This window comes from Electrona antarctica (genome assembly GCF_951216825.1).
Source record: "Electrona antarctica genome assembly, chromosome: 16".
Lineage (NCBI taxonomy): Eukaryota > Metazoa > Chordata > Actinopteri > Myctophiformes > Myctophidae > Electrona > Electrona antarctica.
In genome coordinates, this window is record NC_136797.1 from 29852374 (window position 1) to 29874291 (window position 21918).

At 42.9% G+C, this 21918-nt stretch overlaps 1 protein-coding gene across 1 annotated transcript; it reads left to right on the plus strand.

The window, feature by feature from the left end:
• Positions 1-2597: 2597 nt before the first annotated feature.
• rph3aa (rabphilin 3A homolog (mouse), a) lies at positions 2598-18391 on the plus strand (the record flags this gene model as incomplete). The annotated part of the gene is made up of 15 exons (XM_079523983.1): positions 2598-2725; positions 2980-3109; positions 4782-4865; positions 6723-6861; positions 7043-7222; positions 8049-8291; positions 9812-9891; positions 10070-10144; positions 13095-13204; positions 13343-13469; positions 15071-15127; positions 16005-16156; positions 16694-16775; positions 17306-17402; positions 18258-18391. The coding sequence occupies 15 exons, from the start codon at positions 2598-2600 to the stop codon at positions 18389-18391; spliced, it is 1818 nt and encodes a 605-aa protein (XP_079380109.1).
• Between the last annotated feature and the right edge of the window lie 3527 nt (positions 18392-21918).

Consider the following 21918-nt stretch of genomic DNA (forward strand, 5'->3'; position numbering starts at 1 on the left):
ACTCCCGTTAAACTTTCCAACAAACTCCGGTAAACTCCCGAATTGTACCATCAAACCTGTATATTACCGTATATGCCCGCTAAACTTGAGGTTTACGGGCAAAAAACAGTGCCCATAATTGTCCGTTAACTCTTTTCACGCAGTGTTTATTGTTGAGGGGCGATATGGCAACGTTCCTTTGTTGTTGAGGGGCGATATGGCAACGTTCCTTTGTTGTTGAGGGGCGATATGGCAACGTTCCTTTGTTGTTGAGGGGCGCTGTGGCAGCCAAGTTTGTCTTATTCATGCCCCCGTGACGCCATGTGGCAGCCAAGTCTTTTTAATGTTTGTGTTATTCATTCACCCCCCCTCTCCCCCCGTCTTAAGCATGCTCCCTGTGCATGTGGCAGCCACAGTTGGCGCCCCTCACTTCACAGTTCACACGAGTGTGATTTTTAGTTTCAAATTCGTGACATCTTTTGTTTCAGTAGATACGAGACATGATGAGTGCATCTGATGTCCACATACTGTATACAGACTCCCACAGCCAGAAATGTTAATAAACAGCTTAAAATTTGCTGTTAAAAATCAGTCTTCAATCAATTTCAGGTCGATCATATAGCCTACCAAGAGTATACAATGCATGAGAACCTCCATCTAAACGTATTTATAAGCCGATTATGTCACTGTGGCACGCTAATTGAGATCTTTTAGTAGCCTAATTAAAGCCGTGCTGGCTTGATTGATCAAACACACCAAGTCTATAAGACGAATAATCGGAGGGGTACCCTCATATAGTTTATATATAGTCTACAATCTAGAGACCAGACAACCCCGCCCCCAACTATATTCATTTCAATGGAAGTTGCTCAGTGGCGCCACTGTTGCTATGGTTCGCTCGAACGCGGTCTCAACTTTGAGCGCTGCTTTTCTTTGCATTCACATCAAAGTCCTCTCTCTGGGGTTGTGGGTGTGTGTTGTGTGTGTAGAGCACTGTCACAATTATTACATAATGGCCTAATCGCAATTGTTTCATATTATATCGTTTTTTGCATAATCGTAACATAATTATTTCCGTGTTGAAAAATGTTCATATATATTTTCAAACTTTCAAAACTTTGTAGAGCGGCTATTTCCACTGTTGTTGTTTTTTGTAGAGCATAAAGTTATTTGTTGTATCTACCCTGTGCAACTTTAGTTTACAACGCCTAAAAGCCAAACGGAAATGTCATTTCTATTCATAATGTTCCAGAATGTAAACGCATTAAATCGTAAAGCGCAAGTAGGCCTATTTGAGCAATTATGGATTGGGGGGGTCGAGGGGGTATAAAGTAATGGGTTCTGGCTCCTGCATATCGTCAATGTCGGGTAGAAACCTTTTTATTATTATCTAAATGTAAAAATATAGTGATTGGATGTTTTCACTGCTTTGTGTGGCACTGGTGTATGATGAAGTAGGCCATTAATTTGACCAAATAAAACTGTTATCCTCATATGGCAAATGTAATTATGTTACAGTCGATAATTCTACATCAAGAAATGTAAGAGCCCACTCTCGTTATCGTAAAGTTGTTGTAAGTGATTGGTTATAGGTATAAAAGTTTGGTTAATACAAAACGCTTTTGTTAACGCATATTCAGTATAGGCTATTATTCTAGTAATCATTGCTATAAAGTGTTGTCTCGTATACACTGTGACTTTCAAAGTCGTCAGGTGGTTATATACGGTAGGACACAAACTGTTGTGGTTGCTCTAGCTAGCATAGATACAGCTAGAGCATACATAATATGGGCCCATTTGGTTCCACTTGTTCATTCTCAGAGTTAAGTTGAACTGTGACGCGCAGATCATGATCCCAGAGATTACAATAATCATATCAAACGGGGGTCTGTGCCCTATAATGCATATGAAACTGGGGGTCCCTGGAAGTCAAAAGAGGCAGACATGGGATTGGAATAGCTGATCTACAAACTCAGATTAGCTATTTTCACAGTTTATCTGTGGAACCGAATCAAACTAAATGTAGCCTAAATGCTGTTTCAGACGGGGAGCAAGCTTTGGCCTGAGAGGTTTGGCGGGAACCTGGCCTTGCCGTTGGCCATGCTGAGCTGTGTATATTGTATACATGTATGTCTGGTGGTGTCCCCTACGCTTCTGTGTGCTTTGGGTGCCCCAAATAATTGTCGAGTCTCTCTCCTTGCGCTGTGTGTGTGTGTGTGTGTGTGTGTGTGTGTGTGTGTGTGTGTGCGTGTGTGTGTGTGTGTGTATGACAGCGGTTTTCAACCAGTGGTCCGGGGGTTCCAGGTGTCCCCAGCTAAATGATGGAGAGTTGGTAACCAAATGGACCCTTATAGATCTTTAACTCTTGAGAGTGTAACATTTTACACTCTCAAGAGTTACATTATTATTGTTATATATTAAGTAAGTTAATTTACAAGAAGTCTACACAATTAGAGACTGTAGAAGAATTGATATTTTGATCAACGTTTGCCTGTTATCTCTCCTAATGGTACCACCATCAATACAGCATGGACTTGTGGACAAAATCTTATCCAAAACGACGACAGCAACATATTCATATATACTGTGTGTGTGATGTGTTTTAGGAAGGTGGAAGGATGTCCATGTCTGGTGGTGTCCCCTACGCTGCTGTGGGGGAGGAGCTCACCGATGAGGAGAAGGAGGTCATCAACGCGGTCATCGCGCGCGCCGCCATGATGGAGGCAGTGGACCAGGAGAGGATCGGGTGAGTGAGTGAGAGACACACGCGCACAGCGGTGGGGAAAGTACTCACAATCTTTTACTCAATTAAAAGTATCAATACTGCAATGTGGAAATGCTCTGTTACAAGTAAATATATCTGGAATTTCAAATAGGCCTAAGTAAAAGTATAAAAGTATTGGTGTCAAAATGTAGTACCAAAACATGGCTACTATTTGGAATTTTACTCAGACTAAAACTAAATCCAAATTTGCTGTCCAAATCAACACTATTGTGCAGGCGCCTGGCCTCTCGTCTGGACACCATAAAGAAGACGGCGTGTGGAGATGGACAGTCCCACTGTCTGCTGTGTGGTCAGTCCTTTGGATCGCATGGAGTCCAGACCGTCCTCTGTGCCAAATGCAACAAGGTCAGCATGTACTTTATTTTCTCTGTCTGTAGGGGTGGAAACCTCACATGTCCAAAAGCTGTGATTCACAGGGATTCACATTCAAAAGCGTTAAAGGCAGCAGATCTGTCGCTTCGCGTTACTTTTGATTGTTTTATGTCACGCTTTAATATGATCAAGTAGAAAGGAGGAAGTGTACATAACGTGTTGAAGTGATGTTTTTTTGTGGCCACAGCCACCATTAAGTATAGACAAATCCACAGAAGGGTGCCCTGGGCGCATGCAGCCATTAAGAGGTTTACACTTCAGCACTGATGGCACACATGGCCTACAGGGCACCGCTCCATGCATTCAGTGCCCTGTGAGCCTTTTGACTCAAATTTAGGGCTTTCAGCTTTCAGGAAGAAACCAAAAATACACAATGAAAACATAATTGAATATTCTAACCACACCTGGGGGACTATTAGAGTAATGTTAACTCCATATACACATAATAAACAGAAAAAGTACAAACATCACGGCACTCCATCTTTAAAGTTTGTGTTGGTAGACGCTAGACAGGCATGTTTTTGGTGTACAAAAACAAAAAACAAACAGTGAAAACACCAATTGCAACGAGAGGGCAGTGTGTTTGTGCAGGTAAACACCGCCACACTACTTCAGTGGCTGACGGCTGCTATAGAGAAAAGATGGGTACTAGAAATGTATATTGTTTTATTATCCGATACATTGTAACAGCGATACTATACGCATGACGATACATGGACGATACTGGTTCATTCATGGCGATACGATACGATTCAATGATTTTTATGATATTTTTGGCTTTTTCTGCCTTTTATTGATAGGTTGAAAGTAATCTGACAGGAAATGGGGAGAAAGATGGGGGGGGGGGGGGGGGTTCGGGAGTCGAACCCGCGGCACGCCGTCAGGCTGGGTCAGCAGCATATAGGTGCCCGCAGACGGTTGAGGGCCACGATTCAATGATTTAAAGTCGATACAGTAACTATTTATCAAAGAAATTAAAGTTTTTTAAGGGAAACTAAGTAAAAAAGTAAACACATGGGCATTGTATTTGAACACATATGGACATGAACACAGAGAATACACACATGTATCAATAGACACAAGTACTTAGTATCGATACAATCGATTATTTGCAATGCAAAACCATTTGATACTGATTATTTGCATTGCAAAACGATACGATATAAATACAAAGTCAAACCATATGTTCCTATATTTACATATCGATATACTGTTATCTCTCCTATGGTACCAACATCAATAGAGGGTATGCGCGTGACATCATCATCATACCAGGAAGTTATGCAGGAATGCCTACTGAGTGGCAAAACACTACTTTCTGGCCTTGACAGCCCATACATCCAAACAGAAAAGTCCTATTTCATTGCATGATCTGACTTTTAACAACATTAAATTCACTTTGTCACTCACTTTGCCACTCGATTTGCCACTCGATCTGCTATTCACTATATGCATGCGCATACCCTCTATACAGCATGGACTTGTGGACAAAAAAATCTTATCCCACAACAATTACGTCTTTAGTTTGGGGGTCTGAGAGGATAAATGTCATCAAACGGTGGTCCGTGGCTCAAATGGCGAATAGAATAATGGACCTTGATCTGAAAAGGGTTGAAAACCACTGTGAATGATGCTTGTGTTGCAGCACATGTGCAGTAAATGCGGCGTCCAGAGCAACAGCCACTCCTGTCCTGTGTGGCTGTGTAGGATCTGCAGCGAGCACCAAGAGGTGAGACATGGTGGGGAAAGTACTCAAATATTTTACTTAGGTAAAAGTGTCAATACTGGTATGTAGGTGTACTCTCCGTTACATGTAGATGTTCCGTATTCAAAATGTACTCAAGTGAAAGTACTAAACATAAAAATATAAGGAGTAAAAGTAAAAGTATTGGAAATTGGAAATACTCAAGTAAAGTACAAATACCTCAAAATTGTACTGTACTTGAGTAAATGTACTTAGTTACTTTACACTGTGAGGTTTATCACCAAAAACATGAACATTCCTGTGCTGCTCAACCACTGTTGATTTTGACAGCTACTTTATTATATATATTTTTTTGTCAATCTTTTTAATTACATTTTATATAGTTTTACAGTAGTCATATTGTGGTCATCTGAGATGTTTTAGTTTTAGTCTAGTTTTAGTCGAGTAAATTCCATAAGATTTTAGTCAACTATACCTACGTCTTAGATTTAAAGACGTAAAATGCAAGAAGTCTACAGTAGATAATGGAAAATAATTGTTATTTTGATCAACATGTTATCTCTCCTAATGGTACCAACATCAATACAGCATGGAAATGTGGACAAAATCTTATCCATTGACAGCAAACTATTCCTTAGTTTTGGTTCTGAGAGGCTAATTCCCATCACATGGTGGTCCGTGGCACAAATGCCAACTAAATAATGGTCCTTGATATGAAAGAGGTTGAAAACCACTGATCTGGTTTATTTAGTCATAAGCTGGTTTCACACTGAGGCCAGCTGGTCTGCTGCTGGGCCTTATGACTAAAATAAACAAGACATCCTAAGAGAATCAAGTTTGCTCTTTACGAAGATGTTGTTCTTTTAATCAACAAATAGTTTCCACCCAGGTTTAGCCCCTAAATTGAATTTATATGTCACTACTAGACACACAAATCTGGCTTAATTCTGCTGATCCAGAATGATGCCGAGCAACATGATGTGTTGATTAAATCAAATCAACTTGATTTGATTTGATGTGATTTGATCTATTTAATTGCTTGCGACCAACATACATAGAAGGTTAAAGTGGCAATGGGGAATAAATAAACTATATGTCATAGACCTATTTGACTATTTCCAATGTAGTCTCTTACAAATATATGTACTGTAACACTGAGAATACCATGAAAACTATAGTACAGTTTACATCAAATACTATCAAAGTATAATACACATTCCTTAAATTTGTTGTTCTAACAATATTAATACCACATTTTAAAAAAGCTAACAGAATTTACCTCAAATACTATCAAAAAGATTCGAAATACGCATTCCTTCCATTTGTTGTTCTAACAAGTAAATCAATTAGGAGCTATTAGCATCATTAGCTCACTACCACTCTTCAGGATTGGAATGCAAAATAGTTGTGTTGTGTTGTGTTGTGTTGTGTTGTGTTGTGTTGTGTTGTGTTGTGTTGTGTTGTGTTGTGTTGTGTTGTACCGTACCGTACCGTACCGTACCGTAACGTATAGCCTGGCTTCCTGGCCATACCTTGTTTGTTCTGCTGACTTAACGTCACTGGTGTGTACAGATGCTGAAGCGGTCAGGAGCCTGGTTCTTTAAGGTGTTCTTTAAGGTGTTCTGCTGACTTAACGTCACTGGTGTGTACAGATGCTGAAGCGGTCAGGAGCCTGGTTCTTTACTTAACGTGTGGTGTGTCCAGATGCTGAAGCGGTCAGGAGCCTGGTTCTTTAAGGTTCTTAACATCTCTGGTGTGTACAGATGCTGAAGCGGTCAGGAGCCTGGTTCTTTAAGGTTCTTAACGTCTCTGGTGTGTACAGATGCTGAAGCGGTCAGGAGCCTGGTTCTTTAAGGTTCTTAACGAATCTGGTGTGTACAGATGCTGAAGCGGTCAGGAGCCTGGTTCTTTAAGGGACAGAAGCAACAGGTGCTGCCTCCCCTCCTTCCACTGTCCAGACCCAGACAGACTGACCCCACCCCACCCGACCCCACTGTCACCCAGGGACCACAGGACACGGGTACGCATGCACGCACGCACGCACGCACGCACGCACGCACGCACGCACGCACGGCACGCACGGCACGCACGCACGCACACACGCACGGCACGGCACGCACGCACGTACGGCACGCACGCACGCACGCACGCACGCACACATCATGTGAGTCTCTTATCTTGCATATTATTGGGCTCCACAGATGCCAGTATACAACAACAACAACAACAGCGGTCCTGTGAATCTCAAGTGAACTCGGCAGTGGCCTACAGTGACAGCATGGCCAGTCCACCGGCGGTCCCAGATATGGAGGCCACCTCGTCCAAAGTGACCGCACAGGATGCCAAGGCCAACGCCTCGGCTTGCACGGGTCCTCTAAAGAGTACGTTCCCTTGATTTTGTTTACTAAAACTTACTCTAACTGACGACAAGCTAGTAGGCTAAAACTAAGACTAAATATATTGGCAATTTCATCAAAAAATAAAAACAAAAAACTAGAAACCTGCTGACACTTTTTGGTGTTGGCGGGACAAATTCGTTTTTTCCCCCACCTCATAGCGGACTTGTTATGCATTCACATCCATTTAAACACTATTTAAAATATTATAACGGGTTAGGGTTAACTTTTCATATTCCAATATAGCACGTTTTCTTTATTTTTTTTAATAATATTTATTTTATTTGGAAAAAGCAGTACAATAACAGCATTTCTATGTATACATAGGACACAAGTGCAGTTCCCAGGATTTTCTTTTCACCCCTCTTCCCTCCCTCCGCCCTCCAAGTGACTCCATCTCCAGTGTCTCTGTAACATCCTTGCTTTCTTCAGGACTACATATGGCATCAAGTCAACACTTAACAATATCGCTTCAGAGTGTACATTTCAGAAGGAGAAAAAGAAGAAAGAGTGGGCAGACAAAAGAAAAAGACAAAGACAAAAAAACAACAACAACCAAGCACGTTTTCAATAACACACATGTTGACGGTCCTGTGGCCTCAATACCACTAGGTTTACCTCTGTTAATAAAACAATGTCAATGATTTATTTTGACACATTATTTTGTCAGGTCACCAATTTCACAGTAAGCCCAACATGTAAGCCCAACATGTTGGGCTTACCTACACAAATGAGGTGAGGATATACAGTAGTTTATATATAAAATAATTGTGCCGTGTTGACTTATGTGTGTTTACTGTTAACCCCACAGCTGCTGCTCCTCCAGGCGTACAGGGCAGATACCCACATAAAGAAGAGACAGCGCCTCCTACAGTCGGGGAAGAGAAAAGACAAGCGGTGCTCGGCCCTGTTTCCACTCCAGTAGTACATCCAGTACACTCCAGCATACCTGCTCCAAGCTTAGTGCCCCGTGTCCATTCCCCTCCCTCCAACCCCACACCGCCACCTGCTACAGCTGAGGAGGACGACACCAACTATGACTCAGATGATTCCAGTAAGATTCAATTTACTCTCATTTTATACTTATTTTACTCCATGGGGGTTGTTCTCAACCTTTTAAGGCCACGACAGACCCCATAGTTGGTGTCAAAGTGTCCTCGAGCAAGACACTGAACCCATAATGCTTATGCTCCCGATGTGCAGGTCGGTGCCTTGCATGGTTTATGAATGTGTGTGTGAATGGGTGAATCCATCCATCCATCCATCTGCAACCGCTTATCCGTATTCGGGTCGCGAGGGCAACAGCTCCACCAGAGAGCTCCAGACTTCCCTCTACAGAGCAACATTAGTAACTTCCTCCTGCAGGGGGATCCCGAGGCGTTCCAAGGCCAATGAGTCGATGTGATCCCTCCATCTGCGCCTTGGTCTCCCCCGGGGTCTCCTCCCTGTGGGACGTGCCTCGAGGACCTCCCTAGGGGGACGCTCGAGAGGCAGATGCCCGAACCACCTAAGTTGGTTCCTTTCCAGGCGTAAAAGCAGTGACTACTCCGAGTCTCTCTTGCGTGACTGAAATTCTCACCCTATCTCTAAGGGACATGCCAGCTACCCCGCTTGAATCTCTGTAAAGCGCACTATATAAATGCAGCATTTACCATTTACTTATTGATTGAATACTTTATTAGCAGTTTGCAAGAAAAAGAACAGGAAAGTACAATTCAATATAAGGTCTGCTAAGAGGATGGTTAACCCAAGAGAGCCTATGGCTTGTTTCCACTGGGGTACTTTGTACTCAATTCATCGAAACATGTAATGCAAAAACATCATATATGCGGTTAGAAATCAAAATGAAAAATATGTATGGGGGAGGGGGGGGGGGGGGGGGGGGATGGGCAGCCATCTGTAAGTGCTCTTTTAGAGCGGTTTTGAAGGAGGGTTTAAGGATTCACATTTCTTTATGACTGTTGGTAGGGCGTTCCACATTTTCTGTAGTATTGCAGTAGAACGAATGTAATCCCTTGTTTGAGACAAATCTGGGTTGAACGTGATTTGTGGAGCTCCCTTTGGCGTTATGCCTATGACACAGATGGTTTTGTGGTTTTAATGGTTTTAACCTGATGTCCATGGTTTGGGCAGCTCATTGTAGGCGAAAAGGGTTAAGACAAAAATGTCAACGATGGTCGCAAATTTTGAAAATAGATCTACAAGTTCACAACGCGTTGCATCGTGGCACGTTGTGAAGCTTGTTGATCTGCTATTTCTTTGCTAGGGCTTTCAGTAATTCATAGCATGTACCATGTTTTTTACCATAATGCTCTTCGGTTCCATTGATTTGGTTATTCTTCAGTTGTGTGTATGTTATTGATTTGCGTCAAAATACCCACATTATTTTGCCTCAGAGCTGCACTAGGTAATTTCCCACTGGACTTGTGAGCATATCAGTCAAAGCTTTACAATTCCACGTGGACACCTGCTTTCCCAACAAGGTTCCAATGAAATAATATAATGTGTAAACGATTCATGTCGATAATATACCTCTGTTGCTCATTTGTCTTTGTGCTTTTCGTTCATTTCCAGCCACTCTGGGCTCTCTGGAGTTCAGTTTGCTTTACGAGCAAGAGAACAACGCCCTGCACTGCTGTATTATCAAAGCCAAGGTACACACACACACACACACACACACACACACACACACACACACACACACACACACACACACACACACACATGCACGCACACACGCACGCACTATAGCATTACCTGTCCCAAGGGTCACTGCCCATGGTGCTGAAGGGCTGCAGAGGGCTCCATCATTGTGATCTTGCTTTGTTTCAGAGCCTGAAGTCAATGGACTCCAATGGACTGGCTGATCCTTATGTGAAGTTACACCTCTTACCTGGAGCCAGTAAGGTATTGTTACATACTTTTCTCACCAATTTAGTCACACATTTTGTGCTGTCACTGCTGTCGTATCCTACTGACTCACCTACCAGTGAGGAGCCCCCACCGGGAGGACTTTGTCCCACTCCTCCCAACCAACACACCCTGCTGACAGGCTCCGCCCCCAGCCCCTAGGATAACATGCAGTGACTATAATCGCCCTCCATCACCCGGTTTCCCTCCCCCAAACACGGGTCGATTCTGTTCGTGTAGAAGACGCTCAACAAAGCCGGATCGATGCACCACGGTGGATTCGAACCTGCAACCTCCGCGGTGGTGGACAGCCACTTAACCACACCCGCGTGCCCATTCTTCCCGTCTTTACACACCAGGGAACAAACCAAACTGTCTGGAAGTATATGTCGGCCAATATTTCACATCAAACTATCAATTTTGGCGATTCCTCATTCATACAGGTTGATGATTTTTATTCACACCGAAAAAATGGATTAAAACAAAAAAAATCACACCTGTGTAAAGTGAGGGGCGATCTTATCATCGTACAAACAAATTCATTTCAATTTGGAGGTCCGTACCATTAGTGAAGAAGAAGTTAATTCCGCAAACCCAGATCTGTTTAAAAGCAGGTGCGTATAGGCAGTAAGCACTAGATGAAATCAATAAAAGATACTGTCACTTACACATTCAAGAGAAGGTCTTTAATTTACAGTAGGAGCAACGTTTCAGTTTATTGTTGATTTAAACGACTGTGTCCCAAACAGCTAAAAAGCTCAGGAACCACTGATTAAACTCTGAGGTCCGTAACATGGACATGTCTGAGACCCACTGCTCTAAACCAGGGGTTCTCAACGTTTTTGGCCGGGGACCCCCGGAAATGCTTTGGCAATGTCTCGGGACCCCCGCCCCGCCCCCTCCCGACCCCCAATATAAATTGACTGCTACAATAACCTTAAACCATTTTGGGTGGGAACCCCTTTTGGTGTTTTAAGCATTGTTATAATTTAGCTATTGAAAAATAGCAGATCTACAAGCTCATAGCGCGCCACCGAGTGGCGCGCTATGAACTTGTAGGTCTGCTATTTTTGAAAAATCGTGAAAATAAAATTTGAATTTTCTTTTTTTTTTTTTTTTTTTTAATATTTTGGGGACCCCCTAAAATAATTTGGCGACCCCCCGAGGGGTCGCGACCCACGGGTTGAGAACCCCTGCTCTAAACCAGTGGGTGCACCATCGAGTACCCCTCTGCAAAGCTCCTCACGTATATGTGGACGACGCGGTGACATTGTCTGGTGTCCTCGGCGAGGCCAGTGTGTCACCGTCCTGACAGCAGGCCGAGCAACTGGCGTTCCAACAACCTGAGGGGCCTGGCGGGCTGAGGTGGCCCTGACCTCCGTGACCTAGTATATCAACAGCGCCGCAATCACACGTTTTCAGGAAGACAATTCACGTTGCCAGGAAATATTATACCTCTGACCTCGGGTCGGGGGAGAGGAATGCCTCATTCATAGAGGTCAACGCTTTAATTGACCTTGTTCCCGAATGAGAATTGTGTTGCTTTTATTGGTAGGCTATGCGACATTTCATGCATGTACTACATGATGGCACAAACACCGATTCGAATGAAATATATTTCCGGGTGATTTGAAAAGACATGCCAAGGACCCCCACAAGAGAAGATTTTTACGGCTCTAGCAGTGATTCCCAACCATTTTAATGTCAAAGACCCCCAGTTTGACATGCATTAGGGCGGCTACAGACCCCCATTTCATGTAATTTCTATCTCTGGGACCAGAATGTATACTGTATAATCAATTATAGTTAATGTAACTGAGAGTGTGCAAATGGAACCAAATGGACCCTGAAGGATGCATTTGGTTCCATTTGTACACTCTCTGAGTTACAGACCCATAAGCGGACACTTGGTTCCTAACTTTCTATCATTTATCTGGGGACCCCCTGGAACTCCCTCAAGGACCCCCAGGGGTCCCCGGACACCACTTTGACAACCACTGAACTTGACGGGCTGTATTCCGGGATGCGTTAACGACGAGGTATATACGTATAAATCAGGCTCAGCCAGTGGACTGAGAGAGACCATACTGTAATGTGATTACAGTATTGCTCTCCAAGCAACGCTTCCTAGCGTTAAATCAAACCCAGAGTGATTTGTGTGCCAGGTTCATCTTTATTGATTCACCTCACAACATCTCACATCTCGTTAGAAGCATGCAGTGATGCGGGGCGACCCAACAGCTGGCCGGGGCGGCCCGCACCACTTCCTCTATTTCCTCTCTCTCTCTCTCTCTCTCTCTCTCTCTCTCTCTCTCTCTCTCTCTCTCTCTCAGGAATCTTTTTTACTGGTAATGAAATGTTATTGATTTTGTTCTTTGCCTTTCTGTCACTAAAACAGGGGTCTTCAACAGGCGGCCCGGGGGTCCTCTTATTACAACAGTAATAATACTAAGAGGACCCCTTACTCTGAGAGGTCCTCAGAGTAAGGGTCCGCCAAATCTTTGTGTGATGGGGAACACTATAGCCTATAGCAAAACAAATAGCTTGTAGATCTGATCTTTTCGGAGAGTCGGCATAGAGGGGAAAAGAGCAGACCAAGTACAGAGCCTACAATCAAGTTGATTAAATATTGAGGCGTTTAAAATAGAAAACTGATGATTGTGCTGTCAAACAAGTCTATGAAGTCTATGAAGCGCTCTATGAACTTTATGAAAACGTTTAATCAACACAATGCTATACAATATGTAGTGGGGTCTCTGCTTCATCTCTCTCTCAGCTAAGGGTATACGTCCTTGGCCTGAAAGAATGTTGAAGACCCCTGCACAAAAACATTCTGAAAAAATTATGTCTGACTAGTCAGATCAATGTTGTAATAATATGAGAAAGTATCTTTCTAATTTGCCTCACTTACTGTACTGTTCTGTGTATCCTTTTATTTTTCCCTCAGGCTAACAAGCTCCGTACCAAGACTCTGAAGACCACCCTGAACCCGGTGTGGAATGAAACTCTGATCTACTACGGCATCACTGATGATGAAATGACACGCAAAAGTCTGCGGTATAAAAACAACGTTTTTTAGAGAACCTCTATAATAATAATAATAATAATACATACATGCATACATTTTATATAGTGCTTTTCAAGGTACTCAAAGTCGCTTTACAGAACAAATTACTAAGCTCTGTCTCTCCGCAGGCTCTCGGTGAGTGATGAAGACAAGTTTGGTCATAATGAGTTCATCGGAGAGACACGCGTGGCCCTGAAGAAACTCACGTTCAACCAGAAGAAACTATTCAACGTGTGTTTGGAGAGAGTGATCCCGGTGAGCCTCAACTAAGACACTGTACTGCTACCTGCTACGAGTGGTGTAAAGCAAGGGTGGGCAACTTTGACGATGGCGAGGGCCAAAGGGCGAGGTCGCTTTTCACCCTCAGGGCGTCTTACTGGTACTAGTATTTCTACATTGCGATATTGATACTTTTACTTTTACTTAAGTTATGTGAGTACTTTTTCCAGCACTGCCTGCTATACTCTAATGTAGGCTAAAAGTTAGGTCTCACTCAGACCTTTAAAACATTGATGCATGCTTGTTGTATGAATGTTGTGAGTGTCATGGCCACCCCAATGCATTTCCAATGGAAGTCACATGGTTTGTAGTCCACGTTTTGGACTACAAGCTGTTGTATGGCTTTCGGCTGTGTTTCGACTGCGGCCCTCCACCTCATACAACACAAATGTTGTGTCAAACCATGTGACTCCCATTGGAAATGCATTGGGGCAAGATGTGTCACACCCTTTGTATACAACAAGCATACAGCAATCTGTTGCGACCGTGTGAGTGAGGCCTAAGTTGGGTTACTACTGCATGGGATTTTTATTCAACAAATGAAATGGACAGACGTGTACTGCATGGTACAGTAAGACATTAAAGCTAAAAGGAAAACACAACAATGTACTCGGGACTTGTTTCCATTGTGGTCCTACGTATGTACTCAATTCATCAACATAGCATAACAAAACAACACAATATAGGCTACATGTCATCAACATTACAAAACTAGGCCTATCTTGAACCCTTACCCCTTCCTTATCCCTAAACCTTTTTGCCATTTTTTACTATTTCGAAAAACATTTTAAAATTGTTCAAATTGCTAGTTGAACTATTTTAAAATGTTTTTCAAAATAGTAAAATCTGGGTAATAATAAGTTTAGGAATAAGGGGCAAGGCGGCGCTCAAGGGGAACAAGTAAAAACGGCGGCAGTGAATGGCACGTCCTTTCTATGGGAAAGAGAAACTGCAAAAGCAGAAAGCTCACAACACTCCAAATTAGATGAGAGTGGTGCCCGTTGGGCATGGCCAACTTGGAACGATGCAAGTCGGAAATGCATGGCCCAGTTATTATGTCTGTGTCCCTTTTATGCACATATATGGAGTTCTTTGTCAGGCATGCCCAAATATGGAGTCTGTACAGATGTCAGAACACATTGTGATGTCAGAACAGGCCAGCTCCATATAGAGAATTGGAGATCTAGGGGTGACCAGGTGTGACCAATTGTCCGGATCCTGGGCAGAGGCTTTTGTGCTGGTTCTGGACAACCGGCTATCCTACGGACTCAACACCAGGTACTGCACTCCCTGTAGTGGTGTGGAACGTGTGTGTCAAATCTGAAGTCAATGGGGGGGGGGGGAGTTACGTGGATTACAGATGCACATACGTACATACACACGTGCAGAGATTGGTCTTAAAGGTGCAAGGCTCAAAGGTGCAATTACAGGGGATCCCGCCGTCTCTATGAAGGAATAGCCACACAAGAAATGTCCTTTTCACCTCCTTTCTATGGCCTGATTTTTCAGGCCAGTTTTGAAAGAAACCAATTTGCATATTTTAAATTGTGCTTTTTTTCCTCCTCTCTCTCTTGAAGGTAAAGAAGGCGACTGTGGGAGGTGCTGCCCGGGGAATGGCGCTGTACGAGGAGGATGTAAGACCATAATCTGACCTCTTACACAGTGGTGTAAAGCAACTAAAGTATATTTACTCAAGTACTGTACTTAATTAAGTAAAGATCTGAACTTTTACTTCTACAGCACTACATCTCAGAGGCAAATATTGTACTTTTACTCCACTACTAACTACACTCATTTGTATTTGCACTTCCAAATGTTGCTACAAAGTGCTTAGTATAGATAATCTTTGACATAGATATATATGATCCTCCATTAGTCACATGTAATCCTACAGTACTAGCGATGCATGTCACTACATCACTGTTCATGTAAATCTGCTCTGTCACTTGCAATGCACATGAATCATGTGTGCCTGTGTGTGAGGCACGTGCAGGGGTGGGTGGGAGGCCTTTGGTGAAAGAAATGGCCTACCCAACATCTATGGTCCTTATCAATATTATATATTTTAATGTTTACATGGTAATGAGAACTTATTGCTTATCTGTCCAATGATACAGTATGGGCCAAGTGACCCCCCAAAAAGACCATCCCAAAAAACGGCACGCACATGTGTCCATTTCTGGGGTTTAGGCACCTGCCCCCTCAGTGCTCTCTGCGCGTCACAGTGCTCTCTGCGTGCGTGCGTGCGTGCATGCGTGCGTGCGTGCGTGCGTGCGTGCGTGTGTGTGTGGGAGGGAAGAAAGTGATCAAAGGTCAATTTGGTTCTGAACTACAATCAGATCATGAGTGTCCATCATTTAGCAGAATTGCAAATGGATTGAATTAGCACTGGGGATCTTGACTGTGTGTGTGTGTGTGTGTGTGTGTGTGTGTGTGTGTGTGTGTGTGTGTGTGTGTGTGTGTGTGTGTGTGTGTGTGTGTGTGTGTGCGTGTGCGTGTGTGCGTGCGTAGCTGAATGACGGTTGTGACACGGAGGATAGGGGGCGTGTCCTGGTGTCTCTGACCTATAGCAGTCAGCAGGGAAGGCTGCTGGTGGGTGTGGTCCGCTGTGCACACCTGGCCGCCATGGACTCTAACGGCTACTCTGACCCCTTCGTCAAAGTGTACGTATCTATGCTTCATTTAACGCCCATTGAGACTGGAGACCTAATTCTACAAATGTGTTCTAAATCATAACAGTTTTCTGAAAAATAATAAAACAATTTCTGTATTGTATCAGTGGTTCTCAAACTATTTCATATCAAGGACCCCAAAAAATATATGTAATTGGCCACGGACCCCCATCTAAAAATATGTTGTTCCAGGGACCCCCCCTGCAGAAGCAATGCTATGAGTTCAAAAAGAAAATTGTGTGAAAGAATATATATTCAAAGATTTGCTCATCATTTTTCTGTGAGCTTGTATATCTGCTATTTTTAAGAACCACTGTTCTAAATCCTAAGAGTTTTCTGAAAAACCTATATTGTTCTATATCAACTCTCATTAATTCGCAATATCATCCACAGCTTAATATGTACAGTATTAGTAGGTACACACGGCAAAATCGTGGGTCTTAACTTATCTGAGATAACAATGGACCCCTTTGTTAGATTAATATCCTGGATGTGTTGGTTTATCTATGTGTGCTGTGTGCGGTATAGATGTCTGAAGCCAGATATGGGGAAGAAAGCCAAGAACAAGACGCAGACAAAGAAGAAGACTCTCAACCCAGAATACAACGAGGTCAGTCCTTCACAACGATTTTAAAGGGGCATTTTTATAACATTTTTATAATGTATATTCTATTCAATAATTTTGTCAGGTCCAAATATTTTTTTATTTTTAGCAATGCTCAAGGCAGCCAACACATTACAAATGCTGCAAACTGCAGGAGTGCTGCCTTACTAGGCATTACTCAGGGAAATAAGGAACCTTATGCTGTTGTGATGTGTGGAGTGGAGTGCGGCATCATCTAGTGGCTGAATGTTGTCTACAGTCTACTGCACCTTGAATCGTAGATCAATTTGGGCTTTTGCCCACCCTGATGTCAACTGTATAGGCTACATATACTGTATGTATTGTGTTAAAAATATAATAATAACAATAATTTCGTCCCCACTCCTTTGATCAGTTTGATGTACTTTTGTCAATGTACATTTTGCACACATTTTGTAAAATGTGTCCTTTGCTTTACCCCATCCCTTGCGTAACTTGCGTTGCCATGTTGCGTTGTTGAAGCTCACGCAGCAACACACCTTTCGATTTTGTTTCAGGAGTTCGGCTATGAAATAAAACATCCTGACCTAGCCAAGAAAACCCTGGACATATCAGTGTGGGACTACGACATGGGCAAATCTAACGATTTTATTGGTGAGTCTGTCCATCGGTCCGTCTCCGTCCGTCCGTCCATCCAGTCAATCACTCCACAAAAGCCTTAAAAATGGTAAAGGTTGATGTTGATTGAAGGTTGAAGGAGATAGGTTATTATCGAATAACGAGTGGTACAGGTGAAAAATTACATAACATCCAGAGCGCACCGCAGCTCAGAGCATGCGCTCCAGGTCATATGCTTGTATGTGTTTGGCTTCTTCTTTTTACGGAAGCCCATTTGGGACAAAACACTGTGCAGCCTATTTGGTCATGAAAGACAGATGTGTCGGAAAGGCAAAAGAAAACACTTTTCGAGCGATCAAAATGCGCGATTTATCATATGACCCAGCGCACAAGGTCGGAGCTGTGGTGCATTCTGGATGGAGTTATGTAATTTTTCACCTGTACAACTCAGATTAAGGTAAGAAAATGGTTAATCCGAAGTTGTTATTAAAATGATATTTAAATAGCATGTTATTGCGACCAAAGGTCGCATTTACTATGAAATCCTGCGTCTCGCGTCCGTCAAACCACCATATATGGTTGCCAATCCATCATGCCTTGTGACATAACGTGACATCATCTCCATATCATTATGGATCTGACCTCATGACATCACGTCACATCATGATGTCACGTGATTGCCCTTAACGCCTCCATATATGGTCACACGGTTCACACCTCATAACATCCCGCCTTGTGACACGTCACGCCATGGCCATCTCCATATATGAAGTTCATGACACTGATCTCATCTAACCCTGGACAACCCTCAAAATGCCAATGGGAGTGTCTGAAAAATTGTAAATTGCATATTTGTGCATGCTGATCAATAGTGTTCCTTTGCCCATACAGGAGGATGCCAGCTGGGCATCCAGGCTAAGGGGGAATGCTTGAAGCACTGGTACGACTGCCTCAAGAACAAAGACAAGAAGATTGAGCGCTGGCACGTCCTACGGAACGACAACCCTGTTCAGTTTGATGACTGAGTCCTTTTCTCCTCGGTTTGTTTCATCCCCCCCTCACTCCACCTCTCGCATAGATAGGGCTGTCTGTCACCAATCATTTTACAAGACCATTCATTAATCAACACACTCCCAAACCGGCCTATAGTGACTTCTTGGGACAAATGTGACCGAGAGTTTGTCGGGACGGGATTCCGTCCCTGGGGGTCATCTGACGACGTCCCGGTCACTTCTGCACTTCAGGAATGCGGAAGTGCCGCTCTCAAACACAAGACGTAAAAGGTTGATGGCTCCACAAAAAATACAAAATGTACACTTAGGAATGACGGAGGCGCACCGCCTGAATCAGACTTGAGCTTCGAGAGGCACTGTGCCGAATGTTGCGATGTACACTTCAGACGATGCAGCACCGTCTGTAACTCACATCCCTGCTAGTCAACATGTGACCCCACGGGCACGGGGTCACGTTTTCCGGAGTGAGAATGTGTTGAATTGTGGGTTTGTCATGCATACACTTTGCTTGCACCACTGAAGCATAATCAATTTCAACAAATTTCACTTTATCGTGTTATCGTGCATTTTATAGTGCATGGAATGCTTTCAAAATATACTGTGGATAATTATGGATGTCAAGATATTAAAATAATAGGTAACAGTTTCTGTGAAGCCAATGTCATATTGTATTATAAACATAATTGTGATGCATTGTGCTTATAATTATTATAAGCACTCCTAGATGTAGACAATATGTATTGTGTTATTATTATTCTTAAAACATGAGTAGTTATTACCCCCATATGGAACCTCTCCCTCCGCTCTACTGTAGCTCCGATATGAGGTGCCGCCATCTTAGCCTATCGGCAGCGTTTCAGAACCGGCGCATATTCTCCACTATACACAATTCTTACCTTTTTCCGCACATGGTATCCAAAAAGTAAAGGTCGTGGCCGCAGAGGCAGCATTACTGCCTCCCCTGGTCAGATGTTGGAATTGGATTTTATGCATGAACATGCAGGTGGAAAATCCAACATGATATGATTACTGACAGTGCTGGCATCTCATAATGAAGGATAATTGTATTACAAAAAATAAAAAGCAAACACTGGGATGCAAAGATGGCTTACACTGAAAACCGCTGCTGAATGCTGCACAAAGACTTACCGTGGATTTGAAAAAATAATGTCTCTTCAGGCAATATATTGTATTATGTGCACCATTGCATGTGCAGTACTGTATGTGTTTAATAAAGAAATACACCATAATGAAGGCTCCGCTGTACTATACAATCAATGGCAAATGCCTGCACCCTCACTGACTTATGTGACGTCAGCTGTAAGTGCTTGAGGGTGAGAGGCTAGAAGGCATATAGATATTAAAAAAATAGATGCCTCATTGGCCGCTGCAGTTCGTTGGAGCGATGTGTGTTGAAGGAGGGGCGGAAGAATTTTTCACTGGGAGAGGAAGTACGCCGGAAGTGTGGAAGGCACGTTAAGTCACGCTGCCACTCAAGTGATTACTGGCCAATCACAGCGCATCTTTTCCGGGACCCTGATCAGACCGAACATGCGCTCTGTGACGCACGCTCATGCTTCCACGGTGCTTCGCAATTAAGGAATCTCGGGAAAGTTTTGCCCTCCCTTGAGCACATACGCTCCAGAACCGGAAAGGGCTTCTACGTTTATATGTCTATGCTGCAAGGGCTCCAAATTGTAGTAGTGAAAGGAATGGGACAGCACTTTGAGGATGAGTCCGCCATTCATGACACTTTGCATCACTTTCAAAACTCTTGTCGCGTATATCTGGGTGTACCCTTACCGATTTCAAATGAGACAGCCCTCAAGCCCTCGCAGACTTCACATGAACACACACCTAAAGTCAGTGACAGACAGTACTCCCAGACAGTAGACAGTTGCCCCCACTGCAAGTTGAAGCCACGCGCGAGCTTCATTTCCATCTACCAGCTGACGCGCCTGTACTATAAGCTGCATCTTGCATCATCGTGACGCTACTGTATGAGAGTACTGTAAGGGAGCCGATTGGAATTGGGCCAATGTTGTGAAAACTTACCAGTGTTGCCAGATTTTGCCAGAGAAATAAGCAACAGGTCTATAGGCTACTGTTTATGAGCACTTTATAAACCTATATATACGTCGGGAATGTGAAAATAGCCGATCTACAAACAGCGCACTGTGAGCTTGTAGATTATTATTATATATTTTACCAAAAATATTGGGGATTTATTTTTTAATATTTTGAAAACATTTTAACAACACATCTGTTACAGGGGTCCCTGGCAGGAAATATTTTCAGTTGGTGGTCCTTCACATGAAAATATTTGAGAACCACTGGTTTAAACAAGACTAGGAAACAAAAAAAATGCAAACCGCAACTACCAATTTAGAAGCAACTTTACAGGAAGAACAAGCCAAAAGTCACTTACCGGTATTTACTTACTTCAATACTCAATTACTTACCTGGCAACACTGCCTGTGACATGGAAGGAAACTTTGTTTGGATCAGGTGAGGTCTGGACCAATCAGCACAGACAGACACGCAGCTGGAGTTTTGGGGAACTTTGACCCATCTTGATAAAACTGCTCTCCTCCTCTGCCCAGTGGGTGAAGGTTCATGGACCCAGTTAGCCCTACAGACCGTAATTCTTTAAACACAGGGTCAAGTTGAATCACGTCATGGTTAAAAGTCTCTTCCAGTGTTCTGGCCCGGGACATGAATGAAAAGAAACCATTGTGGCTGCTGTGTCCGTAAGACTATATGTAACCCCAAACCCAAGGTACGTAAAAGAGGAAATTGCCAGTGATGGAACAAGTCGCCCTACTCACATGTATAGGATACTCACTGTATAGGATACTCACTGTATAGGATACTCACATGTATAGGATACTCACTGTATAGGATACTCACTGTATAGGATACTCAAGTAAAAGTCTGGTATTCAAAATGTACTTGAGTAAACGTAGGCCTATACTAAAGTCTTGGCATCAAACTTATAAAGAATGCTAAATGCTAAAACAAATGGCCATTTCAAATATATGTTTTCAAGAATGTAAAATGAAAATAGCTAGCAGCTAGCAGCTATATATATATATATATATATATATAATTGTAGTGGAGTAATACTGCAATATTTAGACTGAGATGTAGTGGAGTAGAAGTACTCCACTACTCTTTTAAAGTAAAGAAGTAAAAGTGCCTGGAAATTACACACCTACAGTACTTGAGTACTTTCCACCACTGGAAATTACAAAAGATATTTCTCAGTGAGAAGAACCAACAGTTCTTTGACTGTTATAAAATATTTATAATATTTCTTTTAGTAGTAGTAGTTAATTTATTTAAAATGTGATAGTAGGGTGCTCATGGAGGGGCGTGGTTACATTGGGCTGACTTTTGAGTGACAAGCTTCCCAGTTCCCACTCACTGAACGTACAGTAGGTTTGTTACTTATTCACAGTTAGCGTCGGGAGTCGGGACCTGATACATACCTCATCATACCCCTACATGTCAAACTAAATCAAACTAAATGTATCGCC